This window comes from Mustela nivalis, assembly GCF_964662115.1.
Source record: "Mustela nivalis genome assembly, chromosome: 5".
NCBI classification, from domain to species: Eukaryota; Metazoa; Chordata; class Mammalia; order Carnivora; family Mustelidae; genus Mustela; species Mustela nivalis.
In genome coordinates this window covers 8,479,763-8,499,025 of record NC_139024.1, presented here as the reverse complement: position 1 = coordinate 8,499,025, position 19,263 = coordinate 8,479,763, and the positions used below count along the sequence as shown (strand labels likewise).

Sequence of the window (19,263 nt, the reverse complement as noted above, 5' to 3'; positions counted from 1 at the left end):
GGTAATCTAGAGCTCTTTTTAATCACCTCTGAGTCCCCAGTGCCTAACTCAGAATCTGACACATGGTAGGTATTCAACGTATGTCTGTTGCAGAAATAAATGAGATGTCTGGCTCTTACTAAATGGGTAAATAACAAATATTCATACCTTTTTTTTTTTCTTTACTTCCCTCTCTATTTTTTCTTGATTACATATGACCCCACTACAAAACCTAAACTCCTTGTTCATGAAGTGTGTTGAGCATTTCTTTCCTCTTTATTGAGAGATTGTTTGCCCATGCCTTTATTCATAACCATTAACTGATTATCTAAAATATTAATTTTTAAAATATGAGAGCATATGTTAAAAGATGATTATTAGTAGTAGTCTGGGTTGTCATTGGGCCCATGTGGTCATTGGCTTCTGGTCATGTCTGTCTCATTTACTCTGTTTCATACCTGTTTCTCCACAACATTTGCTTGGCTTATCTTCTAAGGGTATTTTTCAGGGAGCTTTCTGAGTAAGATGAGTGGTGATTTCAGTGACAGTAATACCCAAGTGTTTAACATAGTTAGGCAATGACTTTCACATTTTGGGAAAAGGAATGAATTTTCAGGGAGTTTTTTTTGGCTGGCATGTCAAGCAGTTTATAGTAGGCTGACTTTAAGCTGGACTAGCAAACAATGGTAATTCTTTGAGAAACTATTCCTCAGTTGCGAATTGAATTTGAAGAATGTGCAAAAGATCCCACAAAAACCTGGAAAGTACTGGTGTCTACTGGGATCTCTGATGCCGGTCAACAGCAGGCATGAGCTCTGTATTCCTTTTCAATCCATAGGTATTTTTGCTTCTCGGTCTCTTGTTTTCTTACTTAAAAAAAAAAAAAAATAAATATATCTGTCCAATAACTCCAGTTCCATTTTCCTAAATCATTCTGGAAAGCTGGTGGTTTATATGGGGAAACATTCTTGTCTTTTCTCTGGAACAGTAGCTTTTGCTTATATTAGTTCCTGAACAAAATGGCCAAGAGCTTTAAAATTTTAAATCCTAACAATCAAATTCTGCCAGCTTTGTGGGTTGAGTTTACTCTAACTTTTGGCTGCATCATTTTCTGGACAGATGTACTGACTCAAGTCTGTGGCATACTGACAAATAAAGTATTGACACTGTCAAAATCAAATTCCCAGAGCAGGTCCCTTAACAACAACAACAGAAATAATTTAAGTTAAAACAAAGCAGCTCTCACTTAGAAATCAAGAGAAAAAGTGGCTTGATTTTATGGGTCCAGAAATGATGACAGCGGGTAGCAATGGACTGGGTACTAATGGCACAATATCTGATAAACACTTGCTAAACAGGTCAGAAAATTGTTTATCTCACTCATCAATAATCTCAGGAGCAGAGAGGCTAACCAGGTTCTTTCCATTTTTCTGGTCTGCCATCCCAGGCTGGGTCATTACACCCAGGCTTGTCACCTCATGTTCCAAAATGGCTGCTGCCTGGTTAGGTGTCATTTTGACATCCCACGGCGGAATAAAGGAAGGTACAAAAGGTCAAAAGCACAAGACAGTGGGTCCTATCCCCTTTATAACACTTTCCTGGAAATGATAGCAGTAACTTCCTCATATGTGTCATTGGCTAGAATGGATCACATGACCATCCATGGCTACTGGGAAGGCTGAAGGATCATGGATATTTAGCATCCCAGTTTCTATTGTGGAAGAAGTCAAGGGAGGAAGAAGCCAGCAATGGATCTGCCATGACACTTTCTGAATTCAGTGCAAGTTTTAAACTATCATAAATTAGTTGGGAAACTGGCCATTCTTGAGTGAAACTAATAAAAAATTCAACTTAAAACTCTTAGAAGACATCTTGAGGGAGAAGGAAGATTCACTTTAAGAGTATTCTTTGGGCTTGATCATTTGATTTTAGTTTTTCCACTTGCTGCTTGTTTTGAAACAATTCCTTGCTGCTTCATTTTGTTGTCTATTTTGTGTGTTTTCCTGCTTTATAGATCTTCCCCAAGGTGGCTGACAGGGAGGAAGGAAGATAATGAAAGGGATTAATGTGAGGTAAACTATATTAACAGATATTCTGCCTTTATCTCTTCACCCCACTTTCTCTCCCAATACAAATAAACAACCTAGAATCTAGAACATTCTAGGCAGAAATTTCCCATAGGAAACCATAAACCCTTGAGGGTAGTGAGATGGCATTTGAATGACAGCCTTTTTTGGGTGGAGGTGGCCTTGGGTGGGAGCTTGGGGGTCAACTTCTAAGTGATGAGGGAGCAGGAGGCTGGCTGAGGACAGAGCAGAAGCTGGCGCCTCGCACCCCCCTCTCCACCTGCTCCCCTCCGTAATATGTGTGGCATTCCTCAGGCACCCCAGACTGCCATAAAATGATAAATAGTTAACTTGCAGAGATCACAATCCTGCAGGACAGGAATCTCCCTTGTTCTACAGATGTCCTAGAGATCTACAAACAGGGAGGTTACCTTATCAATAGCACAAATTTCCAGAGGCAAATAACTCTCAGTTCCCGAAGCCCTAATGTCTCCCTCCCCACCATAAACTGGAGGAGGCTGAGGTAGAAAGGAATGTAAATGATAGCAGGATCATAACACCCCACCAAGAATCTCCCAACTATCTTGATGTTAATGGCTGGCCTAAGGACGACATTGATCAAGCCACAAGGGCGGCACCTTGTAGGCCCTCTTTAACATATGAAAACTCCGTTGAAACCTCCCTTCCCCTCACCTTCCCCCAACTGCAAGGTATATAACCTGCCATCCCTCACAACCCAGGGCAGCAGCAGCTTCCTGCCCATGGGTCCTGTCCCCGTGCTTTAATAAACCACCATTTTGCACCAAAGATGTCTCAAGAATTCTTTCTTGGTCATCGGCTCCGGACCTCAGCTCACTGAACCTCACCTAGGTTCTAGAACTTCATCATAAGGAGAAAGGGACATAGGAAAGAGAGTACAGCCCATGCAACACTGGGGATCTTTCCTTGGGAAGTTTTCGTGTCCTGGCAGGAGTGCTGGGCAGCCTAGGGCATGGCCAGCTTATGTGCAACACTACCACGCCCTCTCGCCCCCCACCCCCGCCTCCACCCCACCCCATGACCCAGGGAAGCAGGTTACGGAAGCTACATGTGAAGACGCCTCTTTCTCTGACATGTAGCCACCTGAGAATTGCCCCAGGTGAAAAAGCTTGTGCAGAGGCAGAGGAAGGTGATGACAGCTAACTGTCTGGGGAGCACAGAAGTGGACTCAGACAAACTTTATTCAAGTTTGGCCAGTGGCATGAGTTTTGAGATTTGGATGGCTTCATTTGGCTTCTTTGAGCTGATGGAGAAAAAATGTGATTCACAATTGTATTCGGTGACCATCTAGTGCCCTTATAAGCTCATTGGCATGCACGCCTGTGAATTTGGCCATTTATTCTGAATAAAATGATGCTTTGTTGTGATCAAAAATACTGGAATAGCCTGAGGGCAGGGAACTCAGGTTTAGCTGAGGAGAGAGGTGAGCAGAGCACACACTGAGCCTAGTGGCCTCACTCATCCCTCTGTTCATTAGGAAAGTCTGCTGGCAGTGAGGGTCAGGATGCCCCAGCCACACACCAGAGCTGTCTGGGGCATTCTGAGTCTGCTGGTTTCTCACTCTACTTGTGTATGCCCTCAATAGGTGAACGTGACAGGACACGTTGGGCATGAGAGTGGGACCCAGTAACAGGGGAGCACATTGGGACAAGGGAAGGTGGATTGGGTTTTGAGGAATGCAGGCCAGGGATAAAGTCTGGAGAGCCCTGCCTGCCCTCAGATCTCCCGAAGGACCTGGGACATCTGCTTGCCTTGGTGTTTCTCTCTGACGCGAGGATAGTGCTGTGTGGCTTCCCCATGGTGGGGTCAGAGGTTGTGTTTGCAAAGTTCTTTCAGGTCTGTGGAGTGTTTTTTAAGTTTAAAGATTCCAAGGACCTAGACTTCCAGACCTAGGTTTTATTTTTTAAAGCAGTTATCCATAGAGAACCATGCCAACTGTGGAAAACAATTTTATTGAACCCCATTCATATTGTGAAATGTCAGAAGAGGAGCCAGGCCATTATTTTAATACTCAGACTATGTCTACCCAGACCTGGTCTTCCAGGTGGAAAATGCAGTCAACCATATGTAGATTATACTCATATCAGTTTTTCTTCACACCATTGCAAAACAACCTGTATTTGCCCTGGTTGTTTTTGTTGTTGTTGTTGTTTTGTTTTGTTTTGTTTATTGGTTGTCCTTGTTTGTTTTTGAGGGGAGCATCATAATTATTTGGCAAATATAATTCCATCCATTTGACAAGTTATTAAAACTTGGCCGGGCATTCCAGTGTTTTGCCCGTGTGTTGCCAACCATCTGGTTGTTTCTACATTTGTGACTATTCCTTTTATGTCTGGTATCTTATGGACAAGGGCCGAATTTTTCCACCTTTCCTTAGAATTATAGTCTCAAAGTTGTAGATCACACTGATTCAAAACCTCCTCCCCCACCCCGGTTTATATCCTAACCTTTTCTGGCTTATTGATTGAATTTTTGGTCAAACACTCATGGTTGCATCTGTGTTTTCTTCATTTCAGTCTGGGAAGTATTTGGCGGTTTCCAGTGGAAAGTAAAACTTGCATTTCAAATACAGACAAAGTAGGGAGACTTAAATAAACATGAAGGTTTTGTTGCATTAAAGAGCAATCCTTAGTATACTTAAGAAATAATTTAAAAAATTTTGGGGTTTTAAGGGACTAGTTTCTTTCTTTTTTTTAACATCTTAATTTTATTTTATTTTTCTCAATGTTCCAAGATTCACTGTATTAGTTTATTTCAAAAGCTCTTAACATTCCTTTGGGGGTTTCCTTCTTAACCAAGTTTGTCTCTCTCTCCTCAGCATCAACTGCCAGACTGGGTAGGCTGCACAGAGCCCTCAGCTAGGAATGGCTGCCATCCCTGGCTGGTATTTGCTTTAATTTTGGGGTGGGGGGGTGTCTGTCTGCACACTGGCAGCGTTTTGTGACTAAACGTACTGGCTACTGGGGTAGCTTCAGAAAGATATTTTTGACTTTCATAGAAGATCTTGATTAATCCATCAGGGTCTGACTGCAAGTGGCCAGAACCCCAACTTGAACTCATATAAGTCCCAAAATTCATTGTTTTGTGGAGCTGTATGTTCCAAAGTGAGGGGGTTCAGCTGGCCTTAAGGATTGAACCTCGGAACCAGGACTCTAACAGCCCCTGGACATTCTGTCCATTTCTGGTTTCTTCTCCATGTGGCATGAAAGCTGTCACTAACAATTCTAAGATGCTGCCGCCACAGCCTCATGACTGGAAAGCAGAGGCGGTGCCCAGGATCTGGTTCCAGTTAGAACGATTCCAATGAAGTCTCCTGAGCCATCTGAGCTCACATGAACAGAAGTCTATTACCAGAACTGGGAGAGGCTTCATTGGATAGACAAACTTAATATGTGTTTTTTACACTGCACATTTTGGATTTGCTGGCTTATAGAGATTTGAGGGTCTTGGGGCTCTTTAAGAATTTAGGCAGGTGGAAGACTTTGGATTTAATTATTTATACATCAGGGAATCCTGAAGAATTCACACCAGTTCCAGAGAAGGATGGCAGGGGCTCTGACCCCATTTGGGCACTAGATGAATCTCCTCTGGCCGAGGCTAGACAGAACGGGAAGTAAGAGTGGAAAAAAACTTAGACCTCAATTTCTTTAGATTTTAAGCTGTAAGACCCAGAAGGCTTCACTCTTGGATTCTAAATTTTCCTTAGGAATTTCATAATGGGATGAACTTACATTGAAATTGGAACATTTTTATATTGCTGGTATTATATTATCAGAATATGTGTATGATAGATCATCCCCTTCCTTAAACTCTGGTGGACTACTTTGGACAGCATGGACTGGTCAAAATATGAGATTGGAAAGGACAGGCAAGAGTGAATTTTTAGCCTAGAGGTCAGTGTGGCTTTGGAGTTGACCAAAGAATGAGTCTTCCTCATCTCAGAGCTTTTTGGGTTCTGGAAGGATCCCCAAATTTCACCCCAAGAGCAAAAAAATGGGACAGTGAGTTCTGCAGAGGCCCCTGAAGGTGGGACAAGTGGTCTTGATCCTCTCTCTGAGGAAGCAGCCACACTTGACCTCAGGTTAATGGTCGTGCCCAGTGGGGCCAGCAAATAGCCTGCTGGATATTTTAAGGGGACTTCCATTTTCCTCACCTCGTGTTTCACTTCTGGCCTCTGGCCTCATGCTTTGCTTCCTGTTCTCCCTGAGACTTGCTTTATCTGAGGCTTGAGGGACTAGAGTCCAGTCTCTCTTGGTCTACTTTCTCTACTCCATGGTGTTAATGCATTGGAAGACACAGGCATATGAGCCTCCTCTTCAGGTCTGCCTTCCTGGTGGAAGGCTGCATTTGGTTCCTTTCCGACTTCTGCATGGGAAGACACTGGGTGGTGGCTCAGGCCTGTTGTTCTCCCCCCACCTGTGAGGCAGTGGCCCTGAGGGGTCTGCTATGTAGGCTTGACTTTCCCCTCTGTGTCCTGAAGGGAGGGAGACAGGAAGCACATTGATGGTCCCATATCAGATCCACCCTCTCTAATGTAACCTTATTGACAATAAACCTGATGGTTTGATTTTTTTTCACCAATTCAGAGACTTTGATGAAGCCATTATGTTATTTTTTCAAAGTAAAATGAAACAAAGAAACTAGCAAAACAACACTTTGGATCCAGAAATATTCAGTTACTGTTTTGATTCACAGTCCTTACTCAAGGCATGATTTCTCTATGAATTGTGTGCATTTTGGATTACTTTTACCATTGATTCATTTTATCAACTGATTTTGAACTTCCCTTCCTTTATTCTGAGGAATAGCCCTTCACAGAATTCCCTTGCTAGGAATTATGTATTTTTGTTTGTTGTGGCTGTGCCTGTACACTTGCGGATGGGTGGTGGTGTCTGAAGCAAGGAAAAGAGAAGTGAGATACTGAGTTTCACTTTAAACACGTTCCATTTGGAACTCACATGGGATCCTCACGTTGGCAGTACAGACTCTTGGTCTGGGATGGTTAGGCCAGTGCTGGGCATGTTGCTGTCATCGGTTTTGCTAGTAGCCAAAGCCTGTGTAGCATTTCATACTCCCTTCTCCAAAGCCATCCTGGGATGGGCCTTCCTTTCTTCTCTGGAACCCAGGCTAGTTTTTATTTTTCAGAGCCTTTATGCCTCTCAAGGAACAGAGGGAGGTCTGACAGTGAGATATGAGTCCTTGAACAGATCTGTACCTAAAGTGAGTAAGATGCCAGAGTGGGAAGGTGAGCAAGGGCCCGGTGAGGTGTTATAGCCCTATCCACTGTGAGAAATGAGCCCTGTGGATGTTGGTCAGGCCAGCCTGGCCCTCGGAATCTAGCTCTGGCTTCCCAAGGGCATTCACCAGCCCTGGAGAACCCCTTGAGGTCACTCTGCGAAAGCTGAAGACCTAATAAGGACAGACATTCCAGAGTCATTGGAATTTTGGGTCTCCATCCTTGAACAAAAGTGGATTTGTACTTTGACCCTGGAAATAAACTGGCCTCCTAGAGCACTCTTGGATAAGACCGGAAGTTAGGAGCTAGACCACAATAACAATTCTAGGTGCTGACTGTGTCCATATTGTTTGTTCCTGAACAAACCAGTAGAGGTCTCATTGGAGCCATGGCTCTGAAACATCCAGCCTGGCAATTGCTGGGCATCTGAAAGATCACCAAAAGTACCATTGCCACTTGGTACTTGGCAAAATATCCTTGAATCTGGATAATGTTTACTGGCATGAACTATGGAAGTGACTTTCTCATGGTATGAAATTGCTGGAGTCATAGCAGACTCTACTCACTTCTTTCTTCTGTCCGGACCATCTTCCCACCTGCTCCATTCAAAGACTCCTTGAATGGGGAGAAACGGGAAAAGGCACGGACAGAAAATTCTTTTGACTTAACCTAGCATCCCTTAGGTTGCCACTTAAGCTCATTTCCTCATTTTGTATCCTGGGGAGAAGGAAAAAATAACTTGTCATAGCCCTAACCTGTCATGGAGGCTTTGTGAGGTTATCTCCTCATGTTCCCTTTGTTGGGTCATAGAATTCCTGTTGTCTTGACTTTGGGTTTGTCCTTTTTCCTTTTTAGAGAGGCAGTTCATGGGATTTATAGTTTTAAAGAATGTACCTGGTATCATCTTTATCAGATAAGAATACAGAAAACTACTACAAAATGTTATGTGTGGCATTTATTTAGCAGAGAGGGTGGTCCGGTCTAAATTTCTAAGAACAGTTAGAATACATCAGGAATCACTTTGTCAGGTTTCATCCTTTTGCTCCCAGAGTACTGATCCCACAGCACAGAGTCAGAATGCAGTCTGCAGACCTGGAAACCAGTTTCACAGCCTTTATGCCTTGACTGCACATGTAAGGAATGAAATCAGGAGACCTACAAAAACAATCATCAAGAATAGAACATATGGTCACACTTCTAGTCTCAAGAAGAAGCTTTCTGTCAAGCAATTCAAGTGCACATACATTGATTTGTGCCTGCCCAGACGGACTGTTCCACTAGTAGATGATGGTTCGATGAGTTCTCCGAGAGTGAGGGGCTCTGGGTGAGGCTGGACGGCAAAGATGGCTTTCCATCCAACCCCCTCTCTTTCTCTTCCTCCGATTCTTTCTAAGCAGACACAGATGATGTTTACCAGGAAGCATCAAAAATGATACCAGTTTGAAATATCAAAGTAGATAACAATCCAGGGAGTGAAAATATCTGCTAATCAAGCCACCATACAGTTTGTTTAACTGACCTAATTTGTGTGTGCTCGGGGGGAGAGGGGAAGAAAGGGTCATGGTAGATTGGCCTAGCACCTTTGGAAAACCTTAAATTCAGGACTTACCTTATGGAAACTGAAGGAACTGCCTTGAAAGTGCGACTTCCAGGTCTCCCAGAGACCTTTATTCACAAATGACCTTCATTAGGCAACTCTCTGAGGCCTAAATTGTCAGTATTAGAAAAGTCTTTGGTCTTATGTTTTGTGGTAAGAAGGCAAATGTCCCTGAGAGAGCACGTGCTCTGCTTCTTCTATTCCTTCCAGAAAGGAGGGAGGATGAGGACACCCAGCGCAAGGTGTCATGTCGGTGTATGGGGGGCAGGAGTGTCCCCCAGAGAGGAAAGTGGCACGGTGGGAGAGATGATAAACCCCGCTCTGGAGGCTCGTAATTTGTTTTAGAATGGTGGTGGCTTCCTAGATTAATTCATTTTCAATAGCAGGGGTCACAGGTCATATCCGGGCAGGAGCAGCTTCTGAGGGTCTGTGAGCTGGGAAGGGGAGAGCTGGGCTTTGGAATGGGACAAAGCAGGGCTTGCATTTGGCTCCAGCTCTGGTGCAGCTGTGTGACTCTGGGTGAACCCTAACCTTGCTCCCGGCCTTCTTTCTTCGTCGGGAATAAATGACACCTCCCAGGTGGTGTGCGCTCGGAGCACCTCCTGTAACGCTGGGTTAGGTGCTCATAGTAGTGGGAGGTGGTGGTAGACACGCCGTAACCGCCCCCCCTCCGGTCCATTTGTACTTACCGTCGCTGCGCACCATATGGCTTTTCTCTCAGCATACAAATGCTGGCTCAGGCAATTATCAAGTGGAGACACGCTGACGGTACTTGGTCATTGGCAGGAAGAGAACAAACAAACCCATGCACAGACACAGTTGGAAGCTCCGATGGTGTAAGCCCCGTAAACGATAGTCATTAGATTTTGGCAACCCAGAGGTATTTCCCCCTGGCCCTTCCTTGTTTGCATATCACCATGCTTCTGCTCCTTGAAGGTTTGGAATGTCTCCCCATATGCTGGGCTGACGGGACGGTTTGAGTGTGGATTCTCAAGTAAGCTGGAAACCCTTCTAGGCTGTGTCCAAGGATAGATGCAAGGCAGGGCTGGGAAGAACAGTGAGTATATGTATAAACTGGTCTTCTCTTCCGAGTGTCAGTAATGAAAGTCAGTCGTTTTCAGGCCTAGGCAGATGGTACTGATTTTGTACTGATTGAATCATGAACGCCCAAGAGAAGATGTGACAGTGCTTGGGGGTCACTGACCTCTTGTTTTCAGCGGTGTGTCCAGGACATAACTTTCCCTAAGGGAGATTTGGAAGCGAATTATAGAGAAAAACGTCATTCGCATATCCATTCGTTTGTTTCCTTCCTTGGGAGGATGCCCAACTGTGAGCAGCCCTTTGCCATTTTGGGGGGACCTTGCTTTGCTCTTGAACACCTTTCAGTCTGTGTGAAATACTGAATTCCTGGGACTGATTGCTGCTGGTGGAGGAAATAGGGATCACAACGAGAAAAAATCACAACTAGTCAGATGGCAGGGAAGGAGGAGAGGTTTTGTAGTGAAGCCTGGGGGGAAAGAAAGGAAACTTAGAGAAGGGAACCCCAGTCCTCTGGCTAAGTAAGTTCTGGAAGGTTTCTCCTGGGTGAGGAGGGAAGGGTACATGAGAATGATTGAAGAGTAGCCATGATTGCTAGTAAATTCCAAGAAAGTCACCGGCACCTTGTGTGTACAATCTCCTCAACTCGAAATTTTGTAGAGAGCACTCAGTTTCTTGTCTATGATTTCTCCAATTGTGGGTTTATGGGACCCTCATCCCTGGAGCCGGGGAGGGGAGGCTTTGTGGATTTTGCTTCCTGCCTGGAGTCTGACAACATGCTTTGGTCTCCAAAATAGGCATTCTTTCTTTACTGCTTTGACATCATCAGATTCATTCTCTTCTTTTTTTTTTTTTTTTTTAAAGATTTTATTTACTTGACAGACAGAGATCACAAGTAGGCAGAGAGGCAGACATAGAGAGAGGGAAGCAGGCTCCCTGCTGAGCAGAGAGCCCGATGTGGGGCTCGATCCCAGAACCCTGGGACCATGACCTGAGCTGAAAGCAGAGGCTTAACCCACTGAGCTACCCAGATGCCCCCATGATTCATTCTCTTCTTTTCCATACCTTGGATTTCTTTGAGTGGGACCATATGAGTTCTCCTTTTCCATCATGTTACTCCTGAGGCAGTGGGGCAATTTGTGGACGGATGAATGATGTATGCCAGCGTCATCTGTGCTTATGGTGTTCAGAATTTTCATCCAGTATTAAAATCACATACTAACCAATCCATGTGTCATCACATGAAAAAATTCATTTTTTTTCATGTTACTCAGTTTAAAGGTTTTCTGGGTTTCTTAAATTACTTTTCATTTTCCTGAGAGGTCCTTCCATCATTGAATAAACAGTTTCAGATCCAGGTTTGCCTAAAATTTGTTTGACTGTTGTGTGAATGTTTAGCATCTATTTATATTATGCGATGTTGCAGGATCTGTTATAATGTGAGCTGAGAGGTTTTGTTTGACAAAATGTTGTGTTTCGTTTGGGTTATTTTTCAAAATCAAGAATACATTTATGGAACCTCATAACTGAAGATAAAAATGTAACTATGCTTCTTAATAACTTGTTTTTCTTCTTCTGGGACAAAATATGAAAACATTTAAATTAGCTCTATGCAGATGAACCAGAGGTTTTCCTCCCTTTTAAGATGTTGATGATCTTGGTTTTTTTCTTTGTGGAAATGAATGCTTTGGATACAATGGATAGTCATCCTCATCATAACAATTTTATGTTGTTCTTTTTGGAGGTATTTGAAAGATCATCCAACTGTACGTTACAGAATACTAAGAGCTTATTTGATATATGAATGCCTCTGGAGAGTGTGTCAAATTATGAATTCGTTATTCCTGCACTAGCAAGGCAACATGATCAAGCCAGAGAATGCCTAGAGTTTGTTTTGATTTGTTTCACTTTTGTTTTAAATTTACCACCCACCGTTATCCAAAACACGTGAAAGTTGTGGGTTTGATATGTTTGTTTTGCTCTCATACTATAACGGTGTTCAATCATGACTATACTTAACGTCTTTAGGACCAGACAAATTAAAAGTCATTTGCTCTTTTGATAACAATATCAGAGAACATTGGGAAAAAATTCCTTTTCACAATCTGCCGTTCCCCTAAGTTGATAGTTGCGCTGTTTGCATAGCTGACCACCCACTGAAGCCAAGGCATGTGAAACTGCTGTCCACTAAAATGGGCCTGAAAGTCACGTGGGACCCACCCAAAGATGCTACCAGTAGACCCGTGGAGCATTACAACATTGCCTATGGGAAGTCACTGAAAAGTCTTAAGTACATCAAGGTGAATGCTGAGACGTACTCCTTCCTTATTGACGATGTGGGTAAGTGACACTCTGGTCTTGTTCCCAGTCAGAACTAACTGTACATCAACATGCTCAGTTCCCTTCTTAGGTAGGGTGGCTGTTTGTGAGACACAGTGTGGCCAGGCTCCAGGAAACTCACGGTTCTTTGAGAACAGGTAGCCAAGGTCATGAGGTTGTTGCTCAACCTTGATCTTGCCCTGGACTTCCTCATTCTGCATCTTAACTCAAGTATTTCTGGATAGCTCTCCAAATAGATGTAGGAAACCAGTTTTTAGTTTCTGAATTTGACTTTGGAAAACATGTGGGTCCTTTGTTTGTTTCATAGACACTTAACTACTTTGTAGCCTAATCTTGAGATTTCTAATTTATAAATCAATTAGAGATTACTCAAATAATATGTCCCTGTGAGGGTGTGTGTGATATGTCACACTTAGCCACATCTGGTTCAAAGATGCGACACCCCCCCCCATTAAAGTTGATTCTGAAAGTCTGCGATATTTAAAAATTTTTCTAAATATGTTGTTTTATTAGTGTAGGCATAGGTGGTTTTGAACTTGGGCTTTGAGCTGCTTCCTTGGGATCCTCTATCATTTGCTTTTTTGATCCCATGAGCCTGAAACTCGCATTTATTCTACAGTTCAACCTCATGATGGATTGTAAGGAAGTAACAGAAGTCAGCATCTCTGACAACCAGGTCTCCCTGTGTCAGGTTACCATTTTCCTGCCTTCCTTTAGTGAATCAAAATCAACTTGTGGCTCCTCACATTCCTGGCCATAATCTACACACTTTCTCCCTCTCCACCTCCTGCATATATAGCATTATATATGTTAGGCTTTCTGAGTAACGGAGCAGAAAGAATATAGAACGAACATAAAGGCAGCCGGATTTCCTTCTTTGTGGTTCCAGCTAAACGTACATATTCTCTGAATATATTTCCACATCAGTATGACCCTACAAAGTCCAACAGTGAGGTTAAATGGAGATTCTGTTGGGCCAGAGGCATGAGCCGGGTCATCTTTGCTTGTTCAAACCTTAGGTTGTTATGATCACTGCAGAGAAGAAAAACATGCAGAAAGAGAGCCCTGGAGCTTACTGAAAAACAAAGTGTCTCCCAAGTAACTCACTGATGAGTTAGCAGGAATCAGAGACATGTGGATTAAATTTCTTTGAAATAAGAATTACCTCAGAATGAAGAGAGAAAGTGCCTGGTGAAGCATGATTTTCCATGTGTCTGACCTTAGAGAGCAGTCCCCAGTTAGTCTGGCAGACCGTGCCAAACCTGAAATGCCACCAGGCCCTCCCGCAGTCAGACAGAGGTCCTACCGACCTGGAGCACAGCAGGGATGTTCGATGGCCTTGCCCTGTCTCTCCCGTTGGGCCTCTGGCTTGAGAACCAAGGTTCTGTTATGGGAACACTTAACACCTTGAGAAATGTACAGATGCTTCTTGCCTTTGACACAACTAACCCTTATCTCTCCAACTGTCCGTCTGGGCGAATACCTGCAAACTCTCATCTCTCCAAGGAATTGGCACCTTCATTTACTTTTCACAGTAATTCATCTTCAGGAAAACCAGCATTACTGGAGTTTTCCTTTCTGCCGTTGCAAATTCAGGGCTCACTTACACAATAATGTGGCCTCTCGGTTTCTCTTCCCGTCCCACTGACTTCAGGAGCTCAGCCAAAGAGACCATGGCTATTTGAACTTGACCCCTAGATACAAGTCAAAATGAAGCCCAGTTATTTCAAGATTAGCATGTCCAAGTTTCCAGCAGCTGTTTCTCTGGGTCTTTGTTGAAATGGTCAAAGACAACATGCAGACCTAGTAAAGAGAGTGTTTTATTATCATAAGGAGAGAATTTCATGAAGCTCTATGTATTGCAATGAAGATTTTCCGTGTGCTAAGTTTTATGAGTTACCCTGACATTTTCTTTCTATTTGTTGGAGATTTCTGTTTGAAGCTTCCAGGGGGAGATATTACTTGCAGTTACTGACGCTGTAGGCTATAAAACACCTAGTTAGTGGATGGTGGCTTCTTATTTCCTACATTAATCTCACAGTTGCAAAAGCCGCTTCTGTTGACTGCTTATGCATCCAGGTTTATTAGACATGCCATGTATTTTGTACTAAATAAATTTTGTCTTCTTTGGGTTAGGTGTATTTTTGTTGCATGAGAGGAAGATTAGTGATATTGATTAAAGAGAGAGAGAGAAAGCTGTAGTTAGATTTGTCACTTAATTCAGATTCTTATATTTGGTTATGTAAGGGAGACAGTTAGTGAATCAAACTGTCATTCTTGGAGATTTGAAATGGTGGCTTGATATAAACCATATGTTTCAGAGCCGGGGGTAGTGTACTTTGTGCTGGTTACTGCAGAAAACCACAATGGAGTGAGCCGTCCGGTTTACAGAGCTGAAAGCCCGCCTGGTAAGTCTTACCTAGAATTGGAGGCTGTATTTTTGTTTCTTCGGTGGGGAGAAACATCCCTCTTTGCTTTCTCAGATCTAGACAAATTTAGAATCTTTAAATTAGAGTTCCTGAGCAAGAATGACTTGTACAGCAAGTTGAAAGGTGGAAAGCTAGGAGAGACTTATTCCTTCTTTTAAAGTAATTTTAATGTAGGTTGTTAGTGGTTTGTCCTAAATTGTTTGAGTACTCATTAGAGTAAGCCATGTGCAAAAGGCCAACAAGATGTGCTGTCCAGAAAGCTTAGGTGCCTCGTTACTGATGTGGCCTGAGCGGATCCTTTTTTTTTTTTTGAGGACTGTTGAAAAGATCACTAAACATATATTAGGGCTGCACTGAAATGTGGAAAATCCGATCGTCCTCGTTTCTAACTATGAAGTTGCATTTTCCTCATTTAGGAGGTGAATGGATCCAGATTGATGGTTTTCCCATTAAGGGTCCAGGACCATTTAATGAAACCGTCACAGGTACTATGTCCTCCTTTGGTTCATGTCTTCACTGAAGCACCATCTCGCAAGAAGGTCGTGCTTCTGTCGCACACATTGCTTACCAACCTTCATGTAGTTCCCATTGCTAAACTAACACACATGGCACATGGTTTCGGTCAATCTGCTCTGCACCTGATGGCCCAGACTCCAGCCCGTGTTTGCTCATTTTCCACTGTTCTTTTGTGTTCTGGTGTGGGGAATTGTCTGCGTCTACATCTGGGGATACTGTTGCACTGTTAACAGGCAAATATGGTCGTTGAGATGGCAGCCCTGGCCAAGATAAGGATGTTTACTGCTCTGTTACCTGCGGATGGCATAAATGAATGGAATCCACCAAGAAGTGGCTTTTATTGGCAAATGTATGACATCAAGTCTTTCTCTCTGTTCTTATGAGCGTGGGATATTTTGTGGTATGTCAGAGCACCTGCCTTCCATCTCTGCTCCATATTTGTATATATGTCTGTTTTATCATTTGGATGTTGATGTTGTCTAGTCATATTGTTTTGCTTGTTGGGAGAAGTGTTTTCATTTCTTGTATTTTTTGAATATATTCGATTAATGGTGAAAAAATAATGCAAAATGAGTGCACTTATTTTGGAGTGTGGTTGGATAATATCCCAAAGGCAATATGGCAAGGACCTGTATTCTATTCTGTGAACCATTTTTTTAAGTCCATCGATCTGATGTTGTTGTTGAGAGGAAGGTGAGTACCTTGAAACCAATGACCATAATCAACTTCTCAGGTCAGCTTTGACGGGTGTAGGCAGTTTCAAAGTCCCCATTTCCACAGAAAGGGGTTAGAAAAATGAAGAAACCTGAAAAGGAAGCTGGCTTTCAAAGAAAGGTGATATGTTTTTATTCTAATATGTCGGACTTGCGGCTATCATGGGGTGTTGGAAGGGAGACATCTTGGAGGTGACTGGAGGCAGGGAGATGAAAGTTGGGAAAGAAAACTAAGGGGCGGGCATGGATTCCAGAGTCGTGCTCCAGAGTGAGTGGAAGCAGAGAGAGAGTATGAGCATGACAGGAGGGATAAGAGCAAAGGGCTAAGATAAAAACTGAGAGAATGATGACAGTGAGGAGTAGCCATGATGGTAGTACACCTAGGAAATGTGCAAAATAGGCAAGGGTATTTATTCCGAGATTCTCTAGCCTGAAGGGGCATATGTAAACTTTTTACTGACAGATGTTCAGTGCCTTGTATTGGAATCTTGTATTTTAAATGACCATTTTATTTTTTAATAATTTTTCTGATAAAGTTTTCTGAATGACTGTGGTTTTAGAACAAGTAATTTTCTTTTGCTTTTTCTTAAGTAATTAATTTCTGATGACTTCTTTAATAAAAACATGTGTGGGTGTGCCTGTGTGTGTATGAGTGTCTCTGATCTTTCTGAGTGAATTCTGGGTTACAGAAACACTGGGAATTGGGACCCACAGACAATCATGCTCCAACTCATTATTGGTTTTGCATACTGTGAAATCATTTAACCTCTCTCTGCAGAAGACTTTGTGTGCCCTAGTTGCCAAAGAGCACTCTTCTGTAATACATAATACTATATTTGTTTTACATTATGATAAAAAAGATACTGGAAGAAATTGCTAGCTGAAACTATTTCCAGCATATGATATAAAGCAGAACTTTTTCTTTTAAAAAAATGAATGCCAAAATGCACAGACTTGGTTACAATGGTCCAGGAAAAAATTACATTTCACTGGTAATAAAAATATTAAGAACAATTTATGAGAAATTATCAGTAAATGATCAGCATGCAGCTATGCCTTTTTTTATAAGGCTTGGAAAATATGCTATGCTGCTGTTTGGAGGAATGGTTAAATAAATGACAATCTTATTAAACAAAGGAAGTATTTTGTGTTCCAGGTATCTTCATTTAAAGGAAGGGATTTGTCTTCAAAATGTAGACATTGGCATTGGCTCCTGTGGGAAGGCCCCAGGGGTTCCCTTTAGTGCTTTGACTGGTAACATCTCACTTTCTTTGAGTGTTTTATTTGAAACCAGAGGAAAATCTATCCTTTCGCTTTGCTGGAAACAGTAGTTTCAGTTTAAATCCCAGAAGGCTTCTTTTTGAGGTGGAGACCTATCTCGACCTCATTGTCTTTCACTAATTACTAGATTCATTCATTCAGTGTCATTGGCTTTCCAGAGGCAGGTCTGGATGCTACAGATACAATAGTGGGTAAGACAAACAAGGTTTGCCTTAATGAAGACTGGATTCTAGTGGGAAAGAAAGGCAATAAACATGTAAGTGAAAAATAACCCACAAAATCTGTATTTGCTTATGAGAGCCACTATAACAAAATACCACAGAGGGTGGTGGCAAACAACAGATGTTTATTTTCTCTCACAGTTCCAGAGTCTGAAAGTCCAAGATCAAGGTGTCAGCAGGTTTGATTTCCCATGAGGCCTCTCTTTGGCTTGGCTTTCTACTGTGAGCACACATTCTTGCTGTCTTAAGACGCCTTAAAAGGACACCACCGGGTGGGAGTAGGGCCCATCCCAATGGCCTCATTGTAACTTAATCGCCTCCTAAAAGGTTCAGTCTCCAAAGACCGTTACTTACTGGGATAATTCGGAGTCAAGACTTCAACATATCAATTTGTGGTGGTGACACAATTCAGCCTGTAGCAGAATCATAAATTCTTTGAAAAATGAACAACACTGAGATACAGACTAAGCCAGGTTGGGGAGGTGCTAAGATGGTGGCATGTTGCCGAGATGGTATGGGGACCACTGGCCAGTGGGAGCTTGAGGAGGAGGAAGGACACGGCAGGTCAACTCGAATGAATCTGACTAGTCACTAGTCTAAATCTGAAAGCCCTCAGGACTCAGAAAGTAGAAGGACTAAGCAGAACTGCAACTCTGGCAGAAGTTTTGGCTTTGGCTTTGGATAGCTCATGTTATATCTTTTAGTCAGAAAGTTTTCTTTGTATTTCAATGTGAAATCCCTCATGTTGAGATACAAATCCATATCCCTTTGTTTTGTCCCCTGGGAAGAAAGGTCCCAAGTCCCTTCAGATATTGCAATCTTATTATTTGCCTTCCCTGCAGACTTCTTTTCTGAAGTTGTTTTAGCTTTTCATTTCTGTTACCGGAAGTGGGTCACCTGGTCTGTGACAGTGGGGTCAGGACAAGACCACGGCCCAGCTCTGCTTCCAACCAACCCAGGGACTTGGCGGACAGGTCATTCTCCTTTCAGCAGGCTCTTCATCTGGAAAATTTTAGTTCTCAATAGGATCGTGTATTTTTAATAAGGTGATGGTTTTCTAAAAATCTAGTTGTTTATGGTGTCCTTAAGCTGTGGCGCCCAAACTAGACATAATACTGGGATAAAAGTCTGATTTCTGCCTCATATTTTCTTACATTATATTTCAGCCCATGAAGTTTGCTCATTTTTTAAACAAATTATAGCTCCGACTTGAGTTCACCGTTCTCCTTGACCATTCTCATCCAGTACCAGCATAACTGTGCCCATCCATTCTCGGACCTCCAGGTTGCTCCCCCAGTACAAATAGCAACTTAGTGCTTGGCTCCTAATGGCCTGTCCACAAGGGCATCCTCCATGGCGGTGGCCCATGTGACATCCTCACCTCGTGGTTTCCAGCTGCTACCACCTGCTGCCGGTGGTCGAGTTGCTCCTCTCCACAGTCATCTCACTTTTCCAACTCTCTCACTCTCCTGAGCTTCCTTTTGGACCGACTCAGGCTTTGGGTCCACAGACCCTTCCCGTTTCCACAGTCCAGAGCTGGTCCTAGATCATTTCTTGTCTTTTCTGGTCCTGATCATGACAGCCTGGCAGCTCCCCGGACCCTGGGACAGCCTCAGCGGCCTGTTAGTCCCCATACTAGAGGCTCTACTCCCTGACTTCCCTCTTGCATGTGAATTTCTGAGTCTTGTGGGAGAAGCAAAGAGCTAAGCTGATCTGTACATTTGTGACTCCTTGCAGCTGGTCTGCTAACTCCAACTGGGTCCTCAGCACTGTTTGGCAATTGTTCTCTGTGTCCTTACTAAGGCTAC

At 43.0% G+C, this 19,263-nt stretch overlaps 1 protein-coding gene across 6 annotated transcripts in view; it reads left to right on the top strand.

Moving 5' to 3' along the window:
• The window catches only part of FNDC1 (fibronectin type III domain containing 1), a 112,064-nt gene that overhangs the window by 15,347 nt on the left and 77,454 nt on the right, over window positions 1-19,263 (top strand). For 3 of the 6 annotated variants that reach the window (XM_082730020.1, XM_082730017.1, XM_082730018.1), the window contains exons 2-4: window positions 12,077-12,295; window positions 14,617-14,703; window positions 15,141-15,209. The exons of 2 other annotated variants lie outside the window; for them this stretch is intronic. In XM_082730020.1, coding sequence (XP_082586146.1) covers window positions 12,077-12,295; window positions 14,617-14,703; window positions 15,141-15,209 — 375 coding nt within the window. The remainder of the gene's footprint in view (window positions 1-12,076; window positions 12,296-14,616; window positions 14,704-15,140; window positions 15,210-19,263) is intronic. One more of the 6 variants, XM_082730016.1, reaches the window with a different exon arrangement.